The 12,961-nt window shown below is 34.9% G+C and overlaps 1 protein-coding gene across 1 annotated transcript; it reads right to left on the reverse strand.

Moving 5' to 3' along the window:
- Positions 1–11,641: 11,641 nt before the first annotated feature.
- On the reverse strand, positions 11,642–12,758 carry LOC122307772 (wall-associated receptor kinase-like 1). The gene has a single exon (XM_043120861.1). It carries the CDS (start codon positions 12,620–12,622, stop codon positions 11,657–11,659), a length of 966 nt encoding a protein of 321 aa, XP_042976795.1. The 5' UTR covers positions 12,623–12,758; the 3' UTR covers positions 11,642–11,656.
- Positions 12,759–12,961: the final 203 nt, after the last annotated feature.

The raw sequence follows: 12,961 nt of genomic DNA on the forward strand, positions 1-12,961 counted from the left end.
CAAGCCCAAAACAAATGAGTTCGTCACGTCTCCAACTGGTTGCGATCAAGCCCAAAACAAATGAGTCCATCACGGCTCCAACTGGCTGCGATCAAGCCAAAAACAAATGAGTCCGTCATAACTCCAACTGGCTGCGATCAAGTCAAAAACAAATGAGTCCGTCACAAATCCAACTGGCTGCGATCATGCCCAAAACAAATGAGTCAGTCACGACTCCAACTGGCTGAGATCAAGCCCAAAACAAATGAGTCATTCATGACTTCAACTTGCTGCGATCAAGCCCACAACTGATCTAAAGTATGAACGGTCCAGATCATTAGTACTGATGGCGAATCTCAACATTCTCATCATATGGATGAGTCTGGAATGATCCAAATAGTTTGTTAACACTATTTGATCATCACAATTGAACTTCAACTGGCGTAGATCTAGCCCAAAATAATCTGCAACTCGTGGACGGTTCAAATCAGTGTTATTCTACAGTGGCACGTGGTTGAGCGTGCTGGAGCATGGGGGCGCGTGGAAGAGTGTCTCCCACGCATCTTCTTCCTCCAACCGCGAGTGGGGGAGCGTGTTTCCCACTCGTCTTCTTCCTCTGATGCGATTTAGGCGCGTCTGTGCACTCTTTGACTTCTAGGGGCGCGTACGGGATCCTCCGGCATCCATTTTTGATGCCGTTTGTAGCAACGGATTCGTCTTGATGCGAGGAACATCATTGTGTGGTCAAAATTTGATTTCGATCAACTTGATTTTTCTGGACAGCGCGAACCAGAGCTCTGATACCAATTGTTGCGCCTCTGGCCTGTCCAAAAATCACACAAAACGATAGAGAGATAATATTTAAGTGGTTCGCCAACTTGCTTACGTCCACTGAAACGGAAATTCAGTATTTTCAATATGTTTGTACAAAATTACAAATACTCATAAACAACCTCTCTATTTCTCAAATGGTCTCTGTTCTGGGTTTCTCCAGAACTTAAATTTCGCTCAGACCTCTGCATTGATCTCTCACTGCAGTGAGGATAATCTTATCTTTAGCAAATGACTTCCTTTTATAAGAGAAGCTATGGGGGACAAAACACCCACATTTCTTGACCAAGATGAAGCCTTCTTTCGGTGCAGCCATTTCGGTCAACATTTGCTGCCAGGGAATTTCGGTAGATGGGTGGGTGGCTGCAAGTTCAAGTGACCTTTCACACTTGGGGGGTTTCCAACAGTGAGATCCTCAAATTCTGCTAGTAATTGCTGCACTTGTTGAGGTATTACAGAGGATTCAGCAACAACTTCCCCTTTCACAATCAAAGTAAATACCTCGCCAGCCTCTAGTGCATCTTTTATAAATTGGTATTCGGGGACTGTAAGAAAAGTCTTCCTCTCCTCAGTAGCCATGGAATTTGAGCCCTTGTCTCCTACGGGTAATAACACAACCATGCGGTCATGCCACCAGAATGTATAAACATTCTCACGTCCTTTGTAAGTTGCACTCATATCATATTGCCAAGGCCTGCCAAGTAATAGATGACAAGCATCCATCTCAACCATGTCACAAGTCACCTCATCCTTATAAAATTTTCCAATAGAGAAAGGTATGCGACAGAGGGTAGATACTCTTGTTTCCACCCCTTTTTTAATCCAACCGATCTTGTATGGGTGTGGGTGTTTTCTGTCTTCAGCTGTAAGGTGCTGACCAGTGCCTTCGATACAATGTTTTCACAGCTACCGCTATCGATTATTAAGTTGCAAACCTTGTGGTTAATGGTGCAGCATGTTTTGAATATTGCATGCCTCTGTGTGTTATCCTCTTATTTTGGTGCAAGAAGTAGTCGCTGAATTACACAGTTAACAAACTCACCCTCATCCCCTTCGACTAGTTCTTCTTCTTCATCAATCTCATTATCTTCTTCTTGCTGGTTGCTTCCATCTCCTTCTATAATGTTGACAGATGGGCAAGTAGGACACTCGTTTGAGCGGTGGCCAGGTTGGTTGCACCTAAAACAGTTTCCTGTCATTGGTTTGGTGTAGGGGTTATAGCCAGTATTTCCCTTTCCTTGAACTGAAGTAGCCAAGGGGTTAACGGATTGGTTATTGGTGCTGTTTCTTTGGAAACGGCTGGTAGAGGGTAGTTGTTGTTCGTTTTGTTGTGTGGGGTGTTCAGTTCTTCTGGTGGAAGGTATGGATGCTTGTGGAGGTGGTCGGGCTTGCGGTGGAGGTCGGGTTTGTGGTGGTGGTCGGGCTAACTGCACTTCAATCTTCATGGCTAGACTTACAGTGTCTGAGAGGGTCCATACGGTGTGGAGTGTGACCTGGTCTTGTATGGCAATTTGCAATCCTCCAATGTATCTTGCAACTTGCTGTCCTTCCGTCTCCGAAAGATCGTTCCGAGAATTCAAGTGGTAAAATTCTTCCGTATATTTGTTGATCGACCTTGTGCCTTGCCGGCAATTCTGATATTGTTGGTATAAAATTTGTTCATAATATGGTGGAAGAAACCTTGCCCTCATCAGTCGCTTCATTTTTGGCCAAACACGTACCGGTTGTTTGCCTTGCCGTCTTTGATTACTTTGAATTTGTTCCCACCATGCTGATGCTCCTCCCCTGAGTTTATAGGCCACGAGCTTCACCTGTTGTGCTTTTGGAATCTGCATGTAGTCGAAAAAATTTTCTACGTGTAGGTGGCCATTGAGACATGGCATATCAATTTTCATCCGATAATTGTTGGCATTATCTGGACCCCTTCTATTCCCTTGATCTCTCCCAGCAATACCACCAATTTCTTCATCGCTAGACAACTCATCATGTGCTTGGTTTCTTTGTTGCGGTATGTGCCCAGCAGCCCATGACCACGACCAATCTCGCCCGCACCTTGATTCCTGTTTCCATCAACATGGATGTTGGTTATGGTCTGTTGTATTTCCTGAAGCATCTGTTCGAGACCTTTGAACCGTTGCTGATTTTGTAGATTCTGTGAGTGTACAACCGCCCAAAGGGCCTGCAATCCACGTTCTTCGCCGTGGAGTGACTGCTCTCATTCTCGTCCCTTGCCATCACGCCAGGTACAGCCGGGTTTTGATGCCAAAATGGCGTAGCGAAAGCAAAAAAACAAAGGAATCTTTTACTTCAAAACAGAGAATTATCAAATATATCATATTTCTCATTACAGTGCTCGTCTCGTTATAAAGCTGGAGACTACAAGTCTTCTAAGGAAATAACTTCTCAAATGGAAAGTAAAAAGAGAAGAAGAAAGAATTTACTAATTTGCTGGCAAAGAAAAGTAAGCATATATATGGAAAAAGATATGCTAAAATTATATATGGAAAAAGATATGCTAAAATCTGCTGCCTTATTAGTGTTTATTCGAAAATCTACTTCTTCAAACTCGTCCAGAAAAAGGCTTCATTTGGTTGCCACGTTGGCTGGTGTTGTGTCCTGCAGGTGCAGAACTACATATCATTATATATTTGTTTTAAGTTATCATGCCTTCACCAACTTTTGTCTCAATCATGGATTTTGATAATGTGATTGATCAAAAAGTAAATTTTATTAAAAATATTATTAATTTAAATTTTAAATATAAAAGAATCAGTATTGATACGTAAATTAATATACGAATTTGTTTGTATATAACAAAACTCATGTAAAAATAGTCATACCAGTTCAATTTAGTAGTCAGTATCAACTGCATAATATTCTTTCTAAACTCTTTCAAACAAGATATACCAATCATTCTTCGCATAAAAGACCAAAAAAAGGTTAATGTTTTGAGTATTTTTTCCTTACACAATGGACATAGATAGAGCTGCAAGGTCCATCATGGTACAATGCTACTACAATCCATGATAAGTACGAACATCGTCCAAAAGTAGATAAATATTTGTGTATTTGTATGAATTATGGCAACTCCCAATTTTAAAAATTAAGTATACCCACAAGGAAAATTCTGACTTAAATAATTAATTAATTATTTTGATTAAGTTAGTTTTTTTAAGTCCAAAAAACAAATGAAGAAATTAAAATTAATAGCATTAGTTATTTTAATGAAACTTGATTTTGAATCGATGTATTGCTCTTAAGAAATTTTATTTAAAATTTCCTCTGAATTTGTAATTGAGGATTGTTTGATTTGTGTCCCAGTAATGATATGGAAGCTCCGGCTTGCAGATTGCTTGTGTGTAATCGATTATAAAAATGTAAATTCTGTACGTCAATTTATCCATGAACTCAATTTCTTGCTTTTCATGCTATGAAATATGAAACTGTAGGCTATTCGAAGTGATCTCTTGCTTTACTTTTCTTCAGTGTTAACTTGTTTCGGGTATTTATAGATAAGTAATGAGAGGGATAAGCCCGAAATATGTTAGATTTGCGTAAGTCTTTTGTTAAAAAATTGATCTCGTTAAAGAAAAATTAATTTTTTCACACTTCTTCATAGTGTGATTTACTTTTTCTTTTTCTTTTTCTTTTTTTTTTTATAAAAAACCTATTTGAGGCTTGTATATTTGGAGCTTGTATATATTATTATTCTTTACGTTCTCCCCACTGTCTATACTACCTATAAGAGTTAATGTTAGGAAAAAGCCCTAAATCATGTACAAGTCTTGTGCAACACTTTCATAAATAACCGCGCTGAGACTCATATACTTGGATTTGTATATTTATTATTCTTAATATAACATTTATATTACCCATAAAGGGGAAAAAAAAAACCTCTAAATTCTTTACCACACTTCTAGACGGATAACTTCTCCTGGAAAGCCAAACCCTCCAATGTAACCAGAGAAATTAAGGATAACTCTCTCCGTCGTTTCCTTCCACACATTGAATATCTCTAAAGTGAAAAGTCAGTTATAAACTAAATTTTTTTATTTTTGAGTTCAAGAGACTTTTTATTGTTGTATTTATTTTCATTTTAGTATAGATTGGGAATCGGGATAATCACTATGTTGTCGTGGGCTCACAATTAATGAAATGGATTAGTTTTTGACACACTCTCTCTCTCTCACGGCCTGTAAATAAGGGTAACCAGCCCATTGGATTCGGAGCCATAGCATGCGAGAAGTACTTCCTCTCCAAATACAAAACTGCACACACCCTTTTCAAGATTTGAAGAGAAATAGGTTCAAGATCTGAAAATGATAGTTTGTCCTCCAAAAGTGCACTTAGTGCATTATGGTTTTTTTTTTTTTTTTTTTTTTTTTTTTTATTTATTATTTTTAAATGTTCACAAAAGTTACCATTAATGAATTTGAGTGTGTGTGTTTTAAACATTTAAAAAACAAATCAAAATGCATTGGGGAATACTTTTGGGGCACTTTTGAAATGCAACCTAGCATCTCTAGTAAAATAAGCAACCACGTACACACGTCATTTTGCATTCTTCAAAAGAAGTCTATCTTTCATCCCATAAGAAAGGAAAATTCTGTACACTTCCTTTTCATCATACCTTCATCCCACTAGTGAGATGATAAATGTATCACATTTTACATAATGAAAAAATAGTGTAATTTATAACATTACTCCATAAAGAATACGGACAAAACATTTGGCATGCATGGGCCCGGACAATGTGCCACTCCTATTGGCGATCCTTTATTGAAGAAGAATCATTTACGTACCTTCACTTTTATTGAGAATTTGGAGGAAGAGGCTAGTGATCAAATGGTAAGTGTCCAATCATCCCATAAAAAATTGACCTGTTTGGAAACACAACTATTTTTAAAAACTCTCATACTACTTCATTACTATTTAGAAATTATTTGTTACTATTTTATTCTTATTCACAAACTATTTCACTACTATTCATAGATAATCTGAAATACTCTTAACATCTAAACATAGATGAATATCTCATAATTATATTAATAATAGTGAAATAATTTGAATTAAGTTGTTTTATTGAGTTTTGAAAAAGAAAGAGAAAATATTGAATAAAAATATTTTAAAGTAAGAAAGTTTTTAAGATTATTTTGATTTTAAAATTTGAGAAGATTTGAGAAGTCCGACTCTTTTAATATTTAGGAACGAGCGCTTCTCATTTTTTCTTTTCATCTCCACTGCTCTCTCTCTCTCTCTATCTGTGTTACGTTGTCACCCTTCAGCTATTCTATCCCCTCACTGTGAGCAACTCTGCCTATTACCATTTATATTGAAAAAAAGCATGCATGATTAGACCATCTATACATTAATCTTTTGGCAGTAGATTAGGAATATTGGATAAGACAAAAAAAAGAAAAAGAAAAAAAAGAAAGAGTTGATTAGAAATAATTAATATCAGATTCTATTAATTTGGCCCTTTAAAATCTCTTAATTCCCTCTTTGATTAGTGGTTTTGGGCCCATGAAATCTACTTATCTCACTGTTCATGCTATTGATATGAACAGTATATAAACAAGAAGAAATGCATCTATTTCACGTTAATCCGTCATTGGTTCCCGTACGTTGCGTTAATGAATTAATTACCAATGCATGTCATTGCAATTCAAATATGTAATAATAATACTCAAAAATAACTGTTAAAAGAGCTAGCATTCACATCATGTTGACCAGGCTCTTCAAAATTTTCACTAAATTTTATTTAAAAAAATATTATTTTTTCTGTTTTAATTACGTACTCGTGGCCTTTCTAAATTATCACCGTATATCTAGTTTTTTTCCTTTTTCCTATTCTATTTAACTACTTCTTTTTACTTTTTTTTTTTTTTTTTTTGAAGGAGCAGAGAAAAGCACATCTTGAATCAAAGCACTGAATATGATTGTTTTGAGATGTCATATTCTAGTTTATATCTGAATATGTTCTGGCATTATTTTATTTAATTCCATTTATCTGATTCAGTATTAATTTATTCATTTGATTCCAATTATCTGGACTACAATTATTTACTTGCATTTATTCAATTATTTACACTTACTTCCACTCATTCTAGTATCATATACAAATATATATACACTTTATTGATTCGAACATTTTCTCTTCTTTTGCATGGAAAGTATGTATTTAGCTTGGGAGTAAAGTATCTAGTAACACGAACTACAAAGCTGGAATTAGGGCTGTAAATGAACCAGTCTGTTCGATAGCTAGCTCGGTTAAACTCAAATCGAACTCGACTCGTGAAAAAAAAAAGCTCGTTCGTTAAAACAGATGCTCGCTCGATTTGTAAATGACACATATTCGACAAAACTCGACTCGACTCAATTAAGACTCGTTTAGGCTCGCTCGTTTATGCTCGAGTCGACTCGTTAGCTCGACTCGATTAAAACTCATTCATATATTGATAAATATATACATACACCTATGCATATATATATATATATATATATTTATTAGCTAATAATATAAGCATACCACTTTTATAATTAAATATATAATATATATTCTAATTACTTATGTCTATATAGTAAATATACTTCATAGGTATATTTTATAATTTGTATAATAATTAGTTAATAAAATTTAAAAATTTAATATACTAGTATGTGGGAATCATATATGAAATAGATATATTCTATTATATTAAGTGTATGTATTAATAATATATGTAAGCATATAATATATTGTTATTTTAGATAAATATCAACTAGTTAGATATTAATTATTTATAAATTTTTTAAAATTTTATAATTTAATACAGGTTCTACTTGTTAGTTGTATAAATTCAATATTAGTTCTTTTTTATTTATTTATTTAATTTATTAGTTATTAAATCTTATTAAAAAAAAAATCAAACTCGAGCTCGAGTTCGAGCTCAACTCGACTCGAACTCGTTTGTGGGACGAGCTCGAGCTCGAGCTCGAGTATTTTGAGTCGAGCCGAGATTGACAACCCAAAACTCGGCTCGACTCGACTTGTTTACAGCCCTAGCTGGAATGTTGGTTCGAATTTTAGGAAGAAAGAGATCCACAACCTCGTGTGATAGCCTTCAAGATATTGCAATTGGGCCTAGTCCTAGCCCAAGTCCGTGCTCATTGGGCGTATTGCCTTATCATGTACCGAAGTCACTTAGAAGCCTAAAGCCCAATCTAGAGTGGGATGTGTACTCTTTTGGGTTTATGTTTCTTGAGTTACTTATCGGGAAGGTTATAGTTTTAGATGACATGGCTAGGGGACTAGGCTTATAGTTGAGGATAAGAGTCAGGCTTTGCAAATGGCGGACGCGCCGATCCGAGCTGATTTGGAAGAAAAAGAAGAAGCTTTGTTGGCTTGCTTCAAGCTAGGAGATAATTGTCACTTCAATCCCACACAAGAGATCCTCAATGAAAGAAGTCCTGCAAGTTCTTGAGAGAATTTCATCTTCTTCTTCGTCATACTACTACGGTTCCTAAGATGATTGTGACACTTTTATAGAGCTAGAGAGGTGTATGTATGATTGATTCGTAGGTTGTCATTTGGTTTCGATGTTGATTGAATATATCTTGTGGTGAGACACTAATTTCCCTACTAACTTCAGAGTCGATCCAAATCTAATAAAAATTATTTATGTAAAGCAAAATAATTGAGTCATACTCGTTTAAAAATAATTTTATTGGATTTTCAATTCCTATATATTTATATATTGCTCTTTGGGAGTTTCGAAATTTGCAAAATTGTATTTTCTCGCCTAATTTTTGTTAATAATAATAATAATAAAGATTTCGCTTCTAATTCATTTAGACTTTTAAACTTCTTGTATTGTTTATAAAATGATAGAATACTTCTATTTGGTCATTGGAAGCTTACCGCACAGATGACCCTCTTGACATAGCATCACTATATGGTGCTACTTGGTTTATTTAGAAAACCAAAAATGCAAACACAGAATGGGGTTGAGGGAACTTAGGGTTTCAATGTTGAACAAAAAATACTACTCAAACCAAGGATGTTGCAAAATTAAACTCACAAATCAACATGACTTAATATGATACAACATATTTACTTTATGGTAAAAAGAACTTTATAATTTATTTATAAATTTATTTTTATAAAATCCTTTTATAAATAAAGTATTTCTCTTTCCCCTTATGAAAATTTTGGAGAAGACACATTAGATGATAAAATATTTCATATTTGATGCAGATTCAAGCTGTTGAAAAGAAATATGACATTCTTTTAATTGCGGATGAGGTACTTACTCTCTATTTCTCATATTTCCCTCTATGTGTGCGTATCTTTATTTGTATTCTAATACTATAAGGATGATGTAGATTTAGGTAATTTGTGGATTTGGAAGGCTGGGCACAATGTTTGGGTGCAACAAGTACAACATATAAAACCAGACCATGTGTCCCTTGCAAGGGTAAAGTTGGGATATACCTAAACTCAGAGATAGATCCTCAAATCCTGGTACAAAGCACATGTTTCAATATTATGTATTGAAATTTCTAGGTCCTTTCTTCTGCATATATGCCCATTGGAGCTGTACTTGGGAGGCCCAAAGTAGTAGAAGTCATACAGTCTCAAAGCAACAAACTCGGTATATTCAACGTCACTCCTAAGTAAGTTTTTGAAGCTGATGATTATTTACTATATGACCGTATATTCTTTCTCTTTCAGGTTCTTTTACTTATTCTAGACACCTAGTATCTTGCGGCGTTGAATTGAAGCGCTTAAGATCTACAAAGTTTTACTTCATATTTCATTGGAAGAAGTATCATCAAATATGGACTAAACCGGACCTGATGGAGTTGCATCTTGTACATGCAGAAATGCAACGACATATACGTAAATATTCCACATGATCAACACAAAGATTATATATTATGACTATCATTGAGTGAAAGCTATCTAACTTCTTTGTAGAGAAGAAAATATTGAAGATCAAGAAAAGAACATTTCCCTGAAATTTCAAGATGATTTAAAAGCATTCCAAGATAGCGCGCTGGTCGGCCAGCCCCATAATTGGGGAGGTACATACTGTGTCTAGAGTTTTTAATTTTTTTTTTATTAATGTGTAAACTCGAGAGATTTAATACATATTATTGATTTGATTACGCAGATTCGGAGAATTGGATTGATTCTTGGAAAGAAGTTTGTAGATAACAAGATGCCTAATGATCCATTCCCTCATGAATGGGGCAAGTTCCATCTTAATTTTGTTTCTTCAAGGTTGCTGTATGAATATATTTATTTACTGAGGGGAAAAATTGATTATTAGATTACCTATAATTTCTTTCTTAAACTAGATAAGAACATCTTGTAAACCTAGGTTTTTTCTTCCTATTCTTTTCTATCTTTGAATCTTATCTTCCTTGCTCCCTGTGTTTTGTACGTATTTGCAATTGTAGACACATATAGCTTGTTTTTGTAAGAAAAGCATATTGAAATATGTGACTAAGAAATAGTTTGTTGCTCGTAATGGAAAAAAAAAACATCTTGCTTCATGTAAAACAACATCAAATCTCTTAGTGACTTAAGAGACAGATGGTATTAAATAAAGAATCTATGTTATAACTTGTGAACATTTAACTTTAGTTTTATTTCTCTTCATCTTTTCCTAATCTAGTTCTTCAAATTTAGCTAATTCAGCAGGCAACTAGAAATATCATGTCCATGGCGTGTGGTGCAGGTAGTACCGATAACAAGGAGAGAGAGTTGCTGAGAACTGTTACTTGCTTCACTCCTCCCATCAAAGTTTTTTGATGATTTTTATAGACTTGATTTGTTCCAAATATCCTTTCACAAGGGGATTAGATAGCCAAACAACCTTGGTCTCTATTCAGTTTAAAGCACCCATGTGATTCTTGAGAAGTGAGTTCCATTGGGTGGAGGTCAATCTTTGAGGAAAATATATAATGGTGTTGGCTCTTTTGGTTGATTTGTGGCTTCTTGAAGGACTTAGACCGTGAGAGACCAAAAAAGAAGTGAAAGAACGCTTTAAACCTAGTGCCACTCATGTAATGCACCACACCACATTAAGCAATAGACCTTGTAATAGCTAGTAGATAAACATTCAAGCGATCAATGGTCACCTGAGCATGATGGATCTTCTATATAAACTAAGATGTTCATGTAACTTTTTTCTTCGTTGTTCATGAAGTAGTTTGAAACTTTCTTTGAGCCTTTGAGCATGAAGGAAATGATCTAAATTTGTGAGGCCTATTACGCCATGGGTTTTGTTGCTTTTAGCAAGTCGCCAATCTTTATCCGACAAGATTTAAAAGTTAAAAAAAGCTTAAGGTGGCTATTAAAGGATATAAAGAGGAGTTAATTTCTTCTTTTGCTATTTATTAATTCCAAATTGCAGTAAACACTCAGAGGGTAATATACTATGGAAGATAAGTTTTTGGTTTTTGATTTTCTTTTCTTCTCTCTAAGTAAAGATTAGATTGTACAGCAGCTTGAGGCTTCATTTTATTTATATATAAAAATAGATGCTTATGAAACCAAAAATAAAATTGGATGTTTATGCATTATACTACCATAAGATTGTCTAAAGAGCAAATTATGGAGCTTACAAGATGAAATTAAACAAACATTTATAATACAACACAAATCAAGGTGTAATATCACATGATGATTAAGAAGATAAGAATAATGGTTCTATATCAAGAGATGAGGTCACGATGGCACTATCCAGACCTGACATTGTTGATATAGAAACAACATCATATTGCTCGGATATTTCAATTTTGGCATCTTCAATCTCTCCATATTTCTATTGAAGGTTAGAAGCTAATTTTGCGACATTTAGTTGGCTTCCAATTCCATTGCAACTTCTCTCATTGTAGGTCGTTTCTTTCCTTTCAAGTTCAAGCATCTTTTCGCAAGATTTGCAACCGCAATGATTTTTTCTTTTTCCGTTTCCTTCAAAACTTGATTGTCAAGGATATCAAATAAATTGTTCTCTTCCATCGAACTAACAAAAAATGCAGCTAAACTTTTGGTATCTCTCATTCCTGTTGATGAAATAGCTTTTTCTCCAGTTAAGAGCTCAGTAAGCACAACACCAAAACTATAAACGTCACTCTTATCTGTAAATTGGCCTGATCGAAAATACTCAGGGTCTACATATCCAAAAGTTCCCTGTACTAGTGTGCTTAGGTGAGTTTGTTCAATAGCAACAGATCTTGAAATCTCGAAATCTGCTACTTTCGCTCTATACTTCTCATCTAAGAGGATGTTTGTAGACTTAATGTCGCGATGGTAAATGGGTGAAGAAGCTGCTGAATGCAAGTAGAAAAGAGCCCTAGCAACTTCTATAGCGATTTGTAAACGCATATCCCATGTTGGTAGAAACTCCTCATTTTGGCCATTGAGATATTTAGCAAGAGTTCCATTAGGAATGAATTCATAAACTAGAAGTGGGACTTCAGTCTCTAAACAACAACCAAGTAGTTTAACCACATTCCTGTGATTAATTTGTGAAAGAATCATGACTTCATTTATGAATGCTTGAAGTTTTTCTTCATCTATGACCATGGATTTTTTTATTGCAACAATTTTTCCATCTGCCAACATACCTTTGTAAACAGTGCCTTGTCCACCATGTCCAATTATTCTATCCACACTAAAACGATCAGTGGCCTTCTCCAATTCCTCTGAATTGAACAATTTGGTGTTCTCAACATTAACTTCGTTGTTTGTAGATAGTTGCTGCTGTAGCAATAATCCACCATTTTGTTTGAAGAACTTTTCCTTGCGTTTAATCATCATCCTTTTCTTTATCACTTTGTATGACCACCATCCACCGAAAATCAGAAATAATAAACCAAGGCTTGTGCTAACACCTATTTGACTCAATGAAATAGAAATATATTAAGTACTCCTTGCTGTAGTACTGATGGTAAAATAATAAAATTGCTGGTTAGGAACAATGACTAGAGAGACATTTTTATGAATGTTAGAATATTGCCAGACAAAATATGTTGTGCAAAAAGCAGGTTCACATAATATTGAAATAGAAGTACTCCGAAAAGAAGAATGAAGATTAAATTGAAAAAAAATGTTGCTTTCAGGTTGGAGAACTCTATATATTATTCTTAAGACCTATTA

The sequence above is a fragment of the Carya illinoinensis genome, chromosome 4 (assembly GCF_018687715.1).
Source record: "Carya illinoinensis cultivar Pawnee chromosome 4, C.illinoinensisPawnee_v1, whole genome shotgun sequence".
NCBI classification, from domain to species: domain Eukaryota; kingdom Viridiplantae; phylum Streptophyta; class Magnoliopsida; order Fagales; family Juglandaceae; genus Carya; species Carya illinoinensis.

What these genes read in the sequence shown, in the direction of transcription:
- LOC122307772 (XM_043120861.1), bottom strand. Translation starts at nt 12,622, where the DNA reads ATGATGATTAAACGCAAGGAAAAGTTCTTCAAACAAAATGGTGGATTA.